The sequence below is a fragment of the Myxocyprinus asiaticus genome, chromosome 4 (assembly GCF_019703515.2).
Source record: "Myxocyprinus asiaticus isolate MX2 ecotype Aquarium Trade chromosome 4, UBuf_Myxa_2, whole genome shotgun sequence".
NCBI classification, from domain to species: Eukaryota; Metazoa; Chordata; class Actinopteri; order Cypriniformes; family Catostomidae; genus Myxocyprinus; species Myxocyprinus asiaticus.
Window position 1 is genome coordinate 32819681 of NC_059347.1, and position 17416 is coordinate 32837096.

Below are 17416 nucleotides of genomic sequence, written 5' to 3' on the forward strand. Positions count from 1 at the left end.
AATGCGCTATCAGTACCACTAGATGGAAAGGTGAACATGTTTGAATTGAAGCAAAAATGACTGATCAGGAGTGGTGCTTGTCAGTAATTCAAGGTCGATTTCAGGGTCCATGAACATTTGAAAGTAGAATGTTGATTTCCCATGCAAACAATGTTGGACCACAAGTAGCCACAGATGGCGAAGATTATTATCAGGTGTAAACAACTATCTGTCTCGCCTGACCACTTGTAATCAGATCACCCAAGATGGATGCTAATGCCAGGGCAAATAGGGCCAGTAAGTGAGCTGAAGAAGATCATTACCTGCAGGGTGTAGACGGGCTGCTTGTTGCCACGAGAAGCTTGAGTTCGAACAGGGTACTGGCAGAGGCGTCCAGTGAAGCCTGGTGGGCAGAGACAGTGTGTACGAGTACTACACACTCCTCCATTCATACAGGTGAGAGGACACACCACTGCAAACAGAAAGAGATTCCACAAGAGAAACTGCATTTGATTTGAGTGCATTTGATTTTCAAGAACACAAAAGCGGTTTAAACATGGATGCACACTATCTGCTTTAAACTACGGTGTGTTTAAAGGCTAGGGTCTGGTTAGAGCTCCCCAATGTGGGCTGAAGTATCAGGCCAGGCCTAACCAGGTTATTCTGGAACACTGGCACAAGCAAAAGTATTTAATAACAGCTCATGTGTTTCAAATGGCAAAAATCCAGTGTCTGTTTATTATTCTGTTCTGTTCTACTGTATGAATATCTACTCTTTGATTTATTCATCAGTATATTTGGTGACTGCTGAAGAAAAAGGAAAAAGGAAGCAAATGAAAAGTTCCATTTCAAAAACACAGCTGATGATTTACAGTAAATAAGAGACAAACTATAGCAAGCCTGGAGAGACCAAATATTTAATGCAAAGAATGTAACAGTTGCCAAAGTTATGGATTTACAGTTAAGAAAACATTTAATTTGGGGACAAATATGGCATTTTTGCAGTGGTTGAGCAAAGGAGCAAATCACAGACATTTCCTTTGCTTGCATTCTGTGCCTACAATATATTCAAGTATTGTTTTTTATGCAACTAAGAAAGTCAATGTGAAGTTAACCATTTCAGCACTATGTTGATTTACTGATATTTTAAATATATATATATATATATATATATATATATATATATATATATATACAGGTGCATCTCAATAAATTAGAATGTCGTGGAAAAGTTCATTTATTTCAGTAATTCAACTCAAATTGTGAAACCCATGTATTAAATAAATTCAATGCACACAGACTGAGGTAGTTTAAGTCTTTGGTTCTTTTAATTGTGATGATTTTGGCTCACATTTAACAAAAACCCACCAATTCACTATTTCAACAAATTAGAATACATCATAAGACCAATAAAAAAAACATTTTTAGTGAATTGTTGGCCTTCTGGAAAGTATGTTCATTTACTGTATATGTACTCAATACTTGGTAGGGGCTCCTTTTGCTTTAATTACTGCCTCAATTCGGCGTGGCATGGAGGTGATCAGTTTGTGGCACTGCTGAGGTGGTATGGAAGCCCAGGTTTCTTTGACAGTGGCCTTCAGCTCATCTGCATTTTTTTGGTCTCTTGTTTCTCAGTTTCCTCTTGACAATACCCCATAGATTCTCTATGGGGTTCAGGTCTGGTGAGTTTGCTGGCCAGTCAAGCACACCAACACCATGGTCATTTAACCAATTTTTGGTGCTTTTGGCAGTGTGGGCAGGTGCCAAATCCTGCTGGAAAATGAAATCAGCATCTTTAAAAAGCTGGTCAGCAGAAGGAAGCATGAAGTGCTCCAAAATTTCTTGGTAAATGGGTGCAGTGACTTTGGTTTTCAAAAAACACAATGGACCAACACCAGCAGATGACACTGCACCCCAAATCATCACAGACTGTGGAAACTTAACACTGGACTTCAAGCAACTTGGGCTATGAGCTTCTCCACCCTTCCTCCAGACTCTAGGACCTTGGTTTCCAAATGAAATACAAAACTTGCTCTCATCTGAAAAGAGGACTTTGGACCACTGGGCAACAGTCCAGTTCTTCTTCTCCTTAGCCCAGGTAAGACTCCTCTGACATTGTCTGTGGTTCAGGAGTGGCTTAACAAGAGGAATACGACAACTGTAGCCAAATTCCTTGACACGCCTGTGTGTGGTGGCTCTTGATGCCTTGACCCCAGCCTCAGTCCATTCCTTGTGAAGTTCACCCAAATTCTTGAATCAATTTTTCTTGACAATCCTCATAAGGCTGCGGTTCTCTCAGTTGGTTGTGCATCTTTTTCTTCCACACTTTTTCCTTCCACTCAACTTTCTGTTAACATGCTTGGATACAGCACTCTGTGAACAGCCAGCTTCTTTGGCAATGAATGTTTGTGGCTTACCCTCCTTGTGAAGGGTGTCAATGATTGTCTTCTGGACAACTGTCAGATCAGCAGTCTTCCCCATGATTGTGTAGCCTAGTGAACCAAACTGAGAGACCATTTTGAAGGCTCAGGTAACCTTTGCAGCTGTTTTGAGTTGATTAGATGATTGGCATGTCACCATATTCTAATTTTTTGAGATAGTGAATTGGTGGGTTTTTGTTAAATGTGAGCCAAAATCATCACAATTAAAAGAACCAAAGACTTAAACTACTTCAGTCTGTGTGCATTGAATTTATTTAATACACGAGTTTCACAATTTGAGTTGAATTACTGAAATAAATGAACTTTTCCACGACATTCTAATTTATTGAGATGCACCTGTATATATTTTTTTTTTTTTTTTTTTTTTTTTAAATAATAAAGAAACACATTCTCAGCTTGTTTTCAATGTGTAGCCTACATAAAGAATAGCCTATACAATCCTTTGAATGGACAGTAATAATCGCAATTACAATATCATGGGAAATAATCAAGAATTATATTTTTTGCCATAGGTGTGCATGCTTCATAACAATAAGCAGATGATGTTATGGACAATTGACTGTACACCTGATACCTTTGACAATGTCTAAGTCCAGACACACAAGTACACATTACTATACTATTCTGTCCAGCCCTTTGAGGTGTACTGTCCCATGTTGCATTGTTGGTTTTGTTCCTGCTATGTTCCATATGTTTGCCATTGTAACAAGAAAATTACAAGGTCAGAAATTAGACAACTGGGAGATATTATGAAGAACACAAATACACTGTAATGTATGAGCTTATTGTGTTTGTATCTGTTTGTATAATAAACCTGGCAGTAGCAGACTTTGGCTGGCCTTCCATTGTAGCTTGATGAGGAGGACACAAGGAAACAATTACAGCTTTCCTGAGTTTATCTGTGTGCTTATGGTTCTGAGCAGGAATGGACTGAGACTGAAAAACAGACTGGAGTATTCAATATAATTCACCATATGTCAAAATGTGATTGATGGATGAGATAAAAGATTGATTGATTGATAAAATAAGGGAGGGGCGGGACTTATGAGTGTGGTTGACCAGGTGTGTGTGTTAGATAAGGAGTGACTGTTGGCAAAAAAGGTATCCAAAGCCTTGAAAATGCCAGTTAGTAATGTTCAATCACTTATTAAGAAGTGTAAAATTCGGGGATCTCTTGATACTAAGCCAAGTTCAGGTAGACCAAGAAAGATTTCAGCCACAACTGCCAGAAGAATTGTTCGGGATACAAAGAAAAACCCACAGGTAACCTCAGGAGAAATACAGGCTGCTCTGGAAAAAGATGGTGTGGTTGTTTCAAGGAGCACAATACGACGATACTTGAACAAAAATGAGCTGCATGGTCGAGTTGCCAGAAAGACACGCCTCACAGCTTCTGGCACACTGTTATTTGGAGTGACAAGACCAAAATAGAGCTTTATGGTCACAACAATAAGCACTATGTTTGGAGAGGGGTCAACAAGTATTGTGCTCCTTGAAACAACCGCACTGTCTTTTTCCAGAGCAGCCTGTATTTCTCCTGAGGTTACCTGTGGGTTTTTCTTTGTATCCCGAAAAATTCTTTTGGCAGTTGTGGCTGAAATCTTTCTTGGTCTACCTGACCTTGGCTTGGTATCAAGAGATCCCAGAATTTTCCACTTCTTAATAAGTGATTGAACAGTACTAACTGGCATTTTCAAGGCTTAGGATATCTTTTTATATCCTTTTCCATCTTTATAAAGTTCCATTACTTTGTTACGCAGGTCTTTTGACAGTTCTTTTCTGCTCCCCATAGCTCAGTATCTAGCCTGCTCAGTGCATCCACGTGAAAGCTAACAAACTCATTGACTATTTATACACAGACACTAATTGCAATTTTAAAAGCCACAGGTATGGGAAATTAACCTTTAATTACCATTTAAACTTGTGTGTGTCACCTTATGTGTCTGTAACAAGGCCATACATTCAAGGGAATGTAAACTTTTGATCAGTGCCATTTGGGTGATTTCTGTTACCATTATGATTTAAAAAGGAGCCAAACAACTATGTGATAATAAATGGCTTCATATGATCACTATCCTTAAATAAAAGACAGTTTTTTTGCATGATCAGTCATATTTTCTAAATCAATGGCAAAATTTCACAATTTCTTCCAGGGTATGCAAACTTTTGAGGCAACTGTACATAAATATACGCATATATACACATATACACATATATGAATATATATATATATATATATATATATACATACATATACTTACATACATACATACATACACACACACATACACATATGTAGTGCAAATCTAAATACAAATCGGTTATGTACAGTGCAAGGGAATGTAATGGCAGAAGAGGTAGGACGTGTTGGATAATATAAAAAGACTAAGCTGTGTATTGCACATTAATTATTGCTCAAAGGGGCAGTTTTAACTGTTCATGAGATGGATAACCTGGGGGAAAAACTGTTCCTGTGCCTGACGGAGGACCAAGATGGAGCCATAGGGAAGGAGGTCCCTGGTGGAGCTGAAGGATCGGAGAGACGAGGCGTAGCTAGAGAATTGGAGAGCCAAGGTGGAGCCAAGTGACTGACAGACCAAGGAGGAGCTGGAGGGACGAGGGACCCCGGTAAAGCCAACAAGCTGAAGGACTGCGGTGGAGCCGCGGGAAAGTAGAGCTGAGGTGATGTCGAGGGATCGACAGGCCAAGGTGGAGTCCAGGGCTCGGAGGGTCTAGGCGGAGTCAGAGGTTCGAAAGTTCTCCGTGTCTGGGATATCTCAGAGGGCGATGATCGAGCTGGTGGCTTGGGGGTAACCGGCTGATCAGGAGAACTCAGGGCGGGCACAAGGGCGGGAACCAATTCCAACTCAAATAGCCCAGTGAGAGATAGCTCTGGAATGGACGAGGTTTGCAACGCTGGCTCTGGGACGGACGAGGCTTGCAACGCTGGTTCGTTGGCCATGGCAGACGTGGGCATTGGCTCGTTGAACGTGCAGGCTTGGCCACTGGCTCGTTGACCAGAGATGAGCCTGAGACATTGCATGGAGCAGACTGAAGCTTTGCTGTGACATGGCATAGAGCAGTCTCAGGCGTGGCTGTGACATGGCATGGAGCAGGCTCAGGCGCGGCTGTGACATGGCATGGAGCAGGCTCAGGCGTGGCTGTGACATGGCATGGAGCAGGCTGAGGCGTGGCTGTGACATGGCATGGAGCAGGCTCAGGCGCGGCTGTGACATGGCATGGAGCAGGCTCAGGCGCGACTGTGACCTGGCATGGAGCAGGCTGAAGCATTGCTGTGACATGGCATGGAGCAGGCTGAGGCGTTGCTGTGAAATGGCATGGAGCAGATTCAGGTTCCATGGCAAAAGATGGTGCTAGCTCAGCAACCATGATGAGGAACTCGTGGAACTCTGGCTTGGCGGCCATGACGTGGGACTCTGGCTCGGCGGCCATGACGTGGGACTCTGGCTTGGCATCCGCCTCCCCCACAGTGAACGTAGAACCAATTATCTGCAGGGCAAGGTCGATATACTGAGCCAGATTGAGGGGACAGCGACCGTTAGGCATCAGGGAAGAGATTGGCTCATTCAATCCCACCCAGAAAATGTCCTTGAGGGTGACTTCATTAAAGTCCATCCGGCAGGCCAGAGCGCAGAAGTCCTCCACATAATTTTCCAGGGATCGATTCCCCTGGTGAAGATGCAGAAGCTGGATTGCTGGGTTCATTTTGATCGGTTAGGTATTCTGTAACGTAGCTGGCAGCAATGACAGGCAGATGAAGACGATGATGATGTGAAGAACCCAAGTGCAGTTTTATTTACAAACGTGATATCCAAAAAAAACATAACTCCAAACGTGAACAAAACAAAAACACGAACTTGATTAAACTTGACTTGAACAAAACATAAACATGAACTTGACTTAACATGACTTGACTATGAACTTGGCATAAACCATAACACAACGTTACACAAACAATACCTGACAATGGAAAATGGCAAACATGAGGCTTAAATACATGGACAAGGGAGAAACATGACAATGATAACCAATGACAAGACAGAACTGATAACAAGGTAACTAGACAATAAACCAATGAAAACAAGACACATGAACATGGAAGGGAAACATGAAATCACATGACCAGGGGACCACATGATAAGATCACATGACAAGGAAACAGGAACAAACATGGCATAGAACAAAACACATACAACCCTGACACATTTATGCTCTTATTATCAATCATAAATGTGTACACTACTTAAACATGATTCATTTTTGCTTACAACTGAAATAATGTGAAGAATAAATTAAGTTTTAAACTATCATTTTGTACCCCTCTCTTATAACCTCACTCTATAAAATTAACAATGTAATGATTTTTAAACTCTACAACTAGGTTGCTTAACACGACATTCTATATCATAACCTCTTCTACAAAAGTAAGGTTTAATTACATGTAAATACTTTTAATTTTACTAAGTTTAAACGAATATGGATAAGCAAGAGTACTTACACCAGTCATTTAACTAGCAGCTGTGTCTAAAACTATGTTTTTAAAGTTTATACATCTCTCACTAAACCGCCTCCAAACGCACACACACACACAGGCATGCACGCACACACACACATAAATCCACATTAGTCTTCTGGTCGTGAAACTTAAAGATAAGGCTGGCCAGTCCCAATATGTTTAACACCAACAAAACTCACTCCATCTGGTCAGCACACACTAAAACATAAAGCTTATACTAGAGAAAAGACTTATTTAAACTTGCAGAAAAGACCAAGTGATGTATAATCATTGTCCTCTTCTAACAGGGTAATGAAGTATTAGTATTGACATTTTTCATCTTTTTGGTCTTTGTCATTTTTTGACAAACATACATAGCCTTTAATTTTAAAATTGTTATATATGTACAGTTTCATAAGAATGACAGTCACCATACCAGGAGGGCAGTCATACAACAATACAATGAAATATCTCAAATAATTACAGATATTTCTTAATCTCACTCTTTAAAATCTTCAGTTTAGACACTGAAACAACAATAAACATAGAAAATGTGATTTTAGCACAGTCATGATAATATTGAATAAGTGATTAATCACTGTTGTATTCATATTATTTCAAATGGCAGAGACATCATTTTGGGGTAGATGCAGCAAACATAAGCCTGGTGAGCATGTACTCCCTAATTTGTGATGAAAATAGTAAAATAATAATAGTTCCAAAAATATTAAAAATAATGTTTTAAGGTAAGCACTTGCAATTTTCTTTTAACACTGTAAATGTAACGGTCACACTTAATTAGAGAGTACAAGTAGATTTAGAACTCAACCAAAGACATTAAATATGTATTTATTTAGTCATAAATGATCAATCTATCTTAACAATCCCACTGAATCATTTAGTCTTAGCCTTCTGATACAGTCATTGCACCCGGGTTTATGAAAACAGAGAGGAAGGGTAAACCCCTGTAACACAGTACAACTATGAAATAAATAAAAGAAATGTGAACTTTTGTTTAAATTCAAACAAGTTTTATATTGAGTTCTCATAAAACCTATTAAACCAAATTCAATGTCATAAATTAGTAAGAAAATGGTTGTTATTAAAAAACACACCAATTTATGATAAGCATACATTGCATACTGATCTGCTGTGGTTCACGATTTGAAGCTGATCTGGATGTTTTGTACTTTGTCCTACTCATTCATTCAGTGTATGAGACTAATCGTAGTTTTGGTAAAATTATCTCTTTGAATGCATAAGTCAGACAATGTTATTTTGTAAAATAGAGTAAATATGTGAAATATCACATGACACTGCGTAAGACTTTTTTTAAAAGTGCAGTTGTAGCCATCTTATGACTTTCTATGGTGCAGGTCACATGACATCAGCATAAACAGTTGAGTATAGATGTTTTCCTTAATTCAAATATCAGATAGCCTTCTATCTCAAATTATACCGCTAAAAACTACACATGCTCTGTTAAGTTGTCGTTGTCACACACAAAGACAGACAGGCCATGCTCTAACACAATTATTTTGGTTCACAGATCTGATGTTAAATTTTTTTTTACAGAACTGTATTAACTCCAGGAGCAGTTTTAGGCTCTGTGGATATGTATGGGGATCATCCTTTGATGAAAATAGGAATATAACACACTTTACAATTAAAGTTTACACCTGTGAGGACTCATTTATGTAAAGTATATTTTAAAATATTACTGAAAACTAAAGGATGCACTAACTCTTGTCTCAGACTCTGATACGCTTAATGTACTTTTAACACTATTCATGACTTCAAAAAACACGATCAAAACACACTTTTTGTCCCTTTCCGTAGTTCAATACACATTGTGTACAACTGATGTATCATTAGATAAACTAAAGACACAGATTATCATTCCAGATAGACATTGTTTCTTTTTTCATATATTGGCTGATAAATACAACCATGTTAACATAAAACTTGAAATAAAAGAATTTGGTATAGTACCAGCTGATATTTTGTTTGTAAGACAACAAACTTTAGGTAAATTCACTCACCTTCAGTTTCTAAAGTCTCTAAGAAGAACTGAAATATAAATGTCTGAACTACAATAGAATTTCAAATGTGTGATATTATTAAATGATCATATTACTAAATTTACCATACTTGTTACTAGAACAAATAAACAACATACTCTGAAAACAGATCGAAAGAAAGATATCTGTAAAATTCATACAGGGGTTGCGAGGTAGGATGTGCTATACAAACCACGCCTTTCTTTCACTACGATCCATGTCTCTATCATCAGACTGATGATATTTTATGGTCTATTTAAATGATATTGTATTAGCTTTTGTTGCATATATTGCATTAAAATGTATTTTTGTATTTAATAATGTGGCATTTGAACCAGGATCTTTGAAATACACTAACAATGAAGCAGGATGACTTGTATGACTTGTCTCTTTTTGGTCACTGTCTACAAAATATGACTTTATTTGAATGATACTTTTACATTTGTCAACAGCATTTCCACACAAATCTGTATTCAGATGTGCGCTGTAAAAAAGTGGTAACCAGTATATTTCACTTAAGTTGGGCATAATGTCTTATATAGCATTTTACAAACGAGTGTTACAACTGTTTTCACGTCCAAATCATGTTTAAAAATCCACATAATTTAACATTTTGTACTTAGAAAATTTGATAGACTACATTTATTTAAAAAACAATACAAAAACATAATTTTTTTTCTTTTTTAATTTTTTTATCCCCTTTTCTCCCCAATTTGGAATGCCCAATTCCCACTACTTAGTAGGTCCTCGTGGTGGCGCGGTTACTCACCTCAATCCGGGTGGCGGAGGTCAAGTCCCAGTTGCCTCCGCTTCTGAGACCATCAATCCGCACATCACGTGGCTCGTTGTGCATGACACTGCGGAGACTCCCAGCATGTGGAGACTCGTACTACTCTTCGTGATCCATGCACAACTTACCACGCGCCCTATTTAGAGCGAGAACCACTAATCGCGACCATGAGGAGGTTACCCCATGTGACTCTACCCTCCCTAGCAGCCGGGCCAATTTGGTTGCTTAGGAGACCTGGCTGGAGTCACTCAGCACACCCTGGATTTGAACTCGCGACTCCAGGGGTGGTAGTCAGCGTCAGTACTCGCTGAGCTACCCAGACCCCTAACAAAAACATTTCTTTAGACAACTACTATCAACTGTCTTTTCTGAATATCTTCATCATTCCTGTAATGTTAAGCAGTTCCTTTGCCAAGACAATATCAATACTGATTACCTTTGTGATAAAATCATGTTAAATCACAACTAATCACAACTAATCAGAAATACTCTCTTGGCTTTCCTAAGCCTGATGCAAGGCACCATGTGATATGCACACACACATGTAAATGTGTATTTTGGTTTGTTTGCATGTGTGTTATAGTTATAGTGTAATTGTTATACTGTAATAATGTTAAAACTCAACTTAGACACGACATAGTTAACCAAGATATGATTAAAGTCTAAACAAATATTAAATGTAAATACTGTAAATGTAGAGTTCCCTATCGATTCAGTTCACGAAACATTGCTGGATGCTTTGGGGAATTCCTTTTCCACGACCTAGCTGAAGTCTTTGTATCATAACGGCAATCTTATGATTGGCAATGGTGTTTGAGCCCCAGCCTTTTAGGTGTGCATTTGCCCTATATAAGCGAGTACTCACACACCATTTCTTCAGAACTGTATTCCTTCAAGACCGACATCATCTTGTCTTGACTTCGCACCTGGATCAGCTCTCTCTTCACCGTCGATGGACACCCATCAGCGGACGTGATTCCCTGCAGACACATCAGCACATTCTTCGCATGACTCTCAGCGCCTGCAGCGAGGATCACCAGCCCCCTCTAGTGTTCCGGCGAAGAAGTCTCTCCACCTCGCAGCCGGATCGGGTTCTTTGCTCAGCGAGACATCTACCCGCTTCCCGCAGCATCCAGGCAGGAGCTGGATCCTTTCATATATATATACAGTACTGTGCAAAAGTCTTAGGCACATAATATTTTTCACAAAAGCATTTGTCTTAAGATGAGTTATTAACGCTCTGAGCGAGAAGCTCCCGTCTGATATGTGGCAGCTATCTGTGCCCGTTATCTGCACCCGCTTGCGCGTTTCGCTATCACATGGCATGCTTCCGGGCATCTCAGAGAAAAATCAACCCACACTCCACACAAAATGCTCCCATCTTATAAACAGCAGCTCCCCTCAACACACGCACAAAACTCGGAGCCCACCCGCGCATTACGGGTGGCCGCTTATGGGCATGTCAGATTGGGTATTCGATCCAGTTTGCACGCAGACCGCCTCACTTCAACAGCATTTTGTCTGATGTAATAGAGGTTGTTCTGAGCTGCCGCGGCCGCAAAGAGTTTTACAGCTGCTACCCTTTCTTTCCAAAGAAAGATGGCGGTCTTCGGTCGATCTTAGATCTGAGACACTTGAATCACGTGCTGGCAAAACGGCCATTCAAGATGTTAACTCAGATCTTATCGCACATCCGCCCACAGGACTGGTTTGTGTCAATAGATCTAAAGGACGTGTACTTTCATATCCTAATTGTACCACGCCACAGGCTGTTCTTGAGATTTGTGTTAGAAGCGATGACATATCAATTCAAAGTCCTTCCCTGTGGATTGTCTCTGGCACCGTGCACATTCACGAAACGTGTCGATGCGGCGCCTGCCCCTTTGAAGATGAATGGCATGCACATTCTAAATTACCTCGATGATTGGCTATTACTGGCCCAATCAGAGGCTCTGCTATGTGAGCACAGGGACATTATACTTCATCATTTGAACAGCCTGGGTATCAATGTGAAATGGGCGAAAAGCACACTTTCCCCCAGCCAACAAATCTCCTTTTCGGGGGTTCAACTCAACTCCAACAATTCCATGTTCCAAGCCCCACAGGGAGTGGACGCCTTGGCCCACAAGTGGCCGACAACACGCAAATATGCGTTTCCCCCTATACATCTCCTCCACGCTGTCGTAAGCAAAGTCCAAGAGGACAAGGAAATGGTTCTGTTGGTTGGGCCATTTCGGCGCCATGAACCATGGTTTCCTGAAATGATGGAGATATTAGGTGGCTCTCCATGGGAAATTCCGCTGAGGAGGGATCTGTTCTCTCAAACACAGGGCACAATTTGGCATCCCCAGCCAGAGCTGTGGAACCTACACGTATGGCCCCTGAACGGAGAGCAACGAACGAGCCAGAATTGGCTTAGTCTGTAATAAACACCATTTTGCAGGCTAGAGTGCCATCTACGAGATGCCTCTATGCACTAAAATGGCGTGTGTTTGTGGACTGGTCTGAATTGCCCCATAACGGAGATCCTTACATTCCTTCAAGAGCGGTTGGAAGCAGGTCTTACTCCGTCAACGCTTAAGGTTTATATAGCGACAATCTCAGCATTTCACACCCCAGAGGCTCGGGTCCTCTATAGGCAGACAAGATCTAATCATAAAGTTCCTTAGGGGAGCAAGGTGCTTGAACCCCCCTCGCCCTGCTACGGTTCCAACATGGGACTTGAATCTGGTGCTTAGGGTGCTCAAGAGCCCCCCTTTTGAACTTTTGGAATCCGTTGAGTTACGTGTGCTCTCTTTAAAGACGGTATTGCTGTTGGCTCTGGCCTCATTCAAAAGGGTTGGTGATATACAGGCGCTGTCAGTTGACAGTTCATGTCTGGAATTCAGTCCTGTGCTTTCAAAAGCCACCATCAAACCCAAAAAAGTCTATGTACCTAAGGTGCTTTCCACACCCTTTAGGGCTCGGATAGTGCACTTACAAGTTTTCACTTCTCCACCTCCTAATGAGGAGCAGTTAGCGCATTTATTATGCCCGTGTGGGCATTGCACACGCATGTGGAGCGCACTCGCCAGTTTAGACTGTCAGATCAGCTCTTTGTTTGTTATGGAGGAGGCACAAAAGGCATGTCCATCTCCAAACAAAGGCTGTCTCACTGGATCGTTGATGCGATCGCCCTCGCTTATAAATCACAGGGCGTGAGATGCCCTATTGGCATGAAAGTGCATTCAACTAGAGGCATGGCCTCTTCATGGGCATGGACAAATGGTATATCCCTACAGGATATATGCTTTGCAGCAGGATGGTCTTCACAAAACATGTTCGCAAGGTTTTATAACCTAAACGTGGCATCCATTGTTTCACGAGTCCCCTCTGTCTAGAGAACTTACTATTCCAACACCCGGTGGGTGAGCCAGAGCCCCTTATCACGGGCAGGCTACCTGTTATATTTTAATACAGTTGCCTGTGTAGGCCACTACCCAATTTACTCCCACTAGAAGTCACAAGCACTTCCAATAAAAATAATAAAACCTCCCTCCCTACCTCTGGTGCGAAGGGGTTAAATTATAGTGTGTGTATTATATGACTCATACACATCCTCAGACTAAGATTAATTTCCCATCTGGTTTTCACCATGTGGGATTATTCATATTCATACCAACTAAAGAGATATTATACTAAGTCACCGCTCGACGGGCCTGTGACCTTATATACATATTCTTATATGTTTTATACTCTGGTGCATCCAAGGGTGTTACGTGGCATGCCGTAATGGGACTCAAAGCGTTCAGCAATGTCTCGTGAACTGAATCGATAGGGAACTTCTCCGATTATTCATGTAACCTCGGTTCCCTTAGATGAAGGGAACGAGGCATTGCAAACTTGGCTGCACTACTACTTCAGAGTTTCGAGGTACGAGTGATGCGTTCTTGTCCTCAGTTAGAAAATTCTGATGAAATGGTGTGTGAGTGCCCACTTATACAGGGCAAATGCATGCCTAAAAGGGCAGGGCTCAAACACCATTGCCAATCATAAGATTGGCGTTATGATACAAAGGCTTCAACTACGTTGTGGAAAAGGAATTCCCCAAAGCATTCAGCAATGTCTCGTTCCCTTCATCTCAGGGAACCGAGTTTACAACCCCTGGTAGAGGGGGCCCTGGCCTGAGTGATAGTGTCTACCAATGTGGGTGGTAGGCCGCTCAGATCTTCCACATCCCATTCAAGGGCCAGACTTGGAGGTTCCAGAGGTCTGGTCGCGGGTGCCAGATAGTGCCTCATCCCTGAGAAAGAAGGTCCATCTTCAGGGGAATTTGCCAGGGAGGGGCTGTCGTGAGGAGCGTGAGTTCCGAGAACCAAGCCTGGGTGGGTCAGTAGGATGCTACCAGATCCTCGTCCTCCCTGACCTTGTGTCTGTGCAAGAAGGCTCACTGGGGGAAACGCATATTTGCGCAGACCCTGGGGCCAGCTGTGTGCCAGTGTGTCTGTGCTGGGGGGGGCCTCGGTCAGGGAATACCACAGCGGGCAATGGGAGGATTCCCTGGAAGCAAACAGGTCTACCTGTGCCTTGCCGAATTGACTCCAAATCAGCCGGACCACCTGGGGGTGGAGCTTCCACTCTCCCCTGAGCGTCTCCTGCCGCGACAGTGCGTCCACTGTGCGATTGAGTTCACCGGGGAAGTGGTAGACAATTAAACTTATTAAAATATAATTAAACGTGTTAAATCTTATTTTATATTTCTTGATGCTGTGTGATACAGATTGTTGTGTTTAGTAGCCTAGTTGAATGAAGTGTGCTTTAAAAACTTTGTAAATAAAGAGTTTAAAAATAATAGTTTGTTAAATTATAATATTATAATTTACCGTAAATTATAATTTATACTTGATAGAATTAAACTTTAATTAAACATTTAAATTTAATTAAACATCTGTTTAAATTCGGGCAACAAGCCACAAGTATCACTTGCTGGAGAGTTGTGGGGAGGAGAAAAGTTGTCTTGAGACATAAACATTGTAGTAGATGGGATGGTATTACATGTTGGCCTCTGTGACTACACACACACACACACACACACACACGTCAGGGGTAAAACATTTTATCTTTAATTTGAACGTGCGATCGTACGTCTCACACCAGTTTTCTTATTTTACTGTATCGTTCATTGAACATTTGATCCAAAATTGAGAAACGTTCACTTAATACATTCACGTCAGAGCAGTAGAAAAAGAGGTTTGTTTCAAACAATTCACACATCTTGGCCATTACAGACTAAGATTTTGAGACTGATAAGTTGTAGTTTTCATCAGCTGTGTTTGTATAGCAGGAATTGGTGTCACTTCCTCCTGAGGAAGAGTCATCGTCAGAAGAATCTTCTGTATTAATCCTTGAAGTGCCTATGCAGATATAATTGTCTGACTTTCTGTTTTGCAGTTCAGCAAATACACGAAACATACATTTGTGGTCACACTGGCCCAATCGATAATGTACAGCAAGCTGTACCGGTTCCCCCTCACAGATGTCAAGATGTTTGTATAGAAAAAATGCTAATCCGCCACCGTGAGGAATAAGAGTGGATCGTTGCATTATACTCCATCATCAACTTCTCTAGTGTAGATCTTGATGGTACATGTTGTTTTATTAAGCTCAAACCCAACAATGCTCTCTTGGGATATGGGGAGCTCACGCTTCACAATGTCTGACGTTAACTCTGTCACACTTGATCCATTCTTGTGCTTTGGGGCTAAAGCCAACTTTTCAGGTAATTCAATCTGTACGCTCACTGGAGAAACAACCATTTCAGTGGTCATTGTTACCCGATTTCAGAATATTTTCTGAATGTGGCGACTTATCTACACTCAAGAAAACACACATCTTTTAAACCACTCGCTTGACAAAAATGGTCAAAACTTATTAGACAACCACACATCGGTAACCACAAATGCTAAAAAAAATAAATAATAAAAAATAATTGGATAAACACAGTTCCAGTCAAAACTTATCAGACAAAGACACTTTCAGTCATCCTAATTGACAAACTTTATCAGTTTAAAACATCTGCCAACCACAAACTGTTAATAATTATCAGTCAAACACATATCCTAACGGTCATTCCATATCAGCACAAACACATATCCGGTCATCCTAACTGATATTCCTTATCAGCACAAACACACATCCAGTCGCCAGTCACTCCTTATCTAACACACACATATCTGGTTAACCACACCCCTAAGTCCTGCCCCTCCCTTATCTTATTAATCAATCAATCAATCAATCAATCTCTTATCTCATCTATCAAACAAATTTTGACATATGGTGAATTATATTGACTACTGACTGGGACCTATACCAGCCTAATATAAACTAATGCCTGCTGTATTATCAAGTTAAAATACATTGATTGTCACTTATATTGATATGTCTGAAATGGCCATTTTTACATTGCAAACGCAGTTAAATTGAACAATAAATCTCTATTAATTTTAATTGTTTATGTGGTTTAGAGGAATAATCTCATGAATCCACGATAGAGAAGAGCATATCTGAAGGCCTTGTGCAAGGAGGTCCCTGTGCCTTTTAGAGATTTTATGTCACCTACGCTAGGATCCACCACTGTAGCTTAAATGGACCAGCCTGACAATGTTGGAACTATTTCTCCCTTTAAAATCTTTGTATATTTAATTTGTATCTCAATTTGGTTTCCACAGCCAGCCCACGAGTCCTGGTGGTCCCTATAGCCAGTCTATCTCTGGCTCTGAGAGCACTGGTATTCTGGCTTTTCATTAAAAAAAAATTACTTCTCATGTATTCTATCTACGCTATCAACTGTATAGAAATAGACACGACACAGACAAGACTTTATGAGCATGATTGTGAGAGAAAGAAATAAAACACTTCAATCAAGATAAACATATATGACAGAAATAAAGAAATAACCAAAGTGTCTAGTGCAAATGATAAATAGCCCTAGGAGAAAGTACAGAAGAACTGAAAGGGGAAATGTGCATATGTATTCATAACTCTGTGCAGTAGGGTTTTGTGTGTGTGACTGTTTGTGTGAACCTGTCTACATGTGTGGGAATGCCTAATTGTGTCTGTGCTTGCTGAGTTAATTGCAGTACTCCAGACAGACAGAGGTTTAAAAAAATACAGCTTTAGACTTACTCGCACACATACACTATATGGCCAAAAGTTTGTGGACACCATATGTGCTTGATGAACATTTGATTTCAAAACCTTAGGCATCAATTTCCCCCTTTGCTGTAATAACAGCTTCCACTCTTTTGGGAAGGCTTTCCACTATACTGTATGTAGTAACATGGCTGCAGGGATTTGCTCTCATTCAGACACAAGGCTATCAGTGAGGTCAGGAACTGATGTTGGTCGATGGGGCCTGACTTACAGTTGCTGTTCCAGTTCACCCCAAAAGTGATCAGTGGGGTTCAGGTCTGGGCTTTGTGCAGGCCAGTCAATTTCTTCCACGCCAGACACAGTAAACCATTTCTTTATGGACCTCACTTTGTTCACAGGGGCATTGTCATGCTGGAACAGAAAAGGGCTATCCACAATCAGTTGCCACAAATTTGGAAGCACACAAAGCCCAAGTCATTACATAAAGACATTTTTTTTT

At 40.8% G+C, this 17416-nt stretch overlaps 1 protein-coding gene across 3 annotated transcripts in view; it reads right to left on the reverse strand.

Annotated features, from left to right (window-relative positions):
• Positions 1-17416, reverse strand: part of LOC127433524 (latent-transforming growth factor beta-binding protein 3-like) — a 79925-nt gene that overhangs the window by 29581 nt on the left and 32928 nt on the right. For all 3 annotated transcript variants that reach the window (XM_051685530.1, XM_051685521.1, XM_051685514.1), the window contains exon 2: positions 303-451. In XM_051685530.1, coding sequence (XP_051541490.1) covers positions 303-431 — 129 coding nt within the window. In that variant the 5' untranslated portion in view covers positions 432-451. The remainder of the gene's footprint in view (positions 1-302; positions 452-17416) is intronic.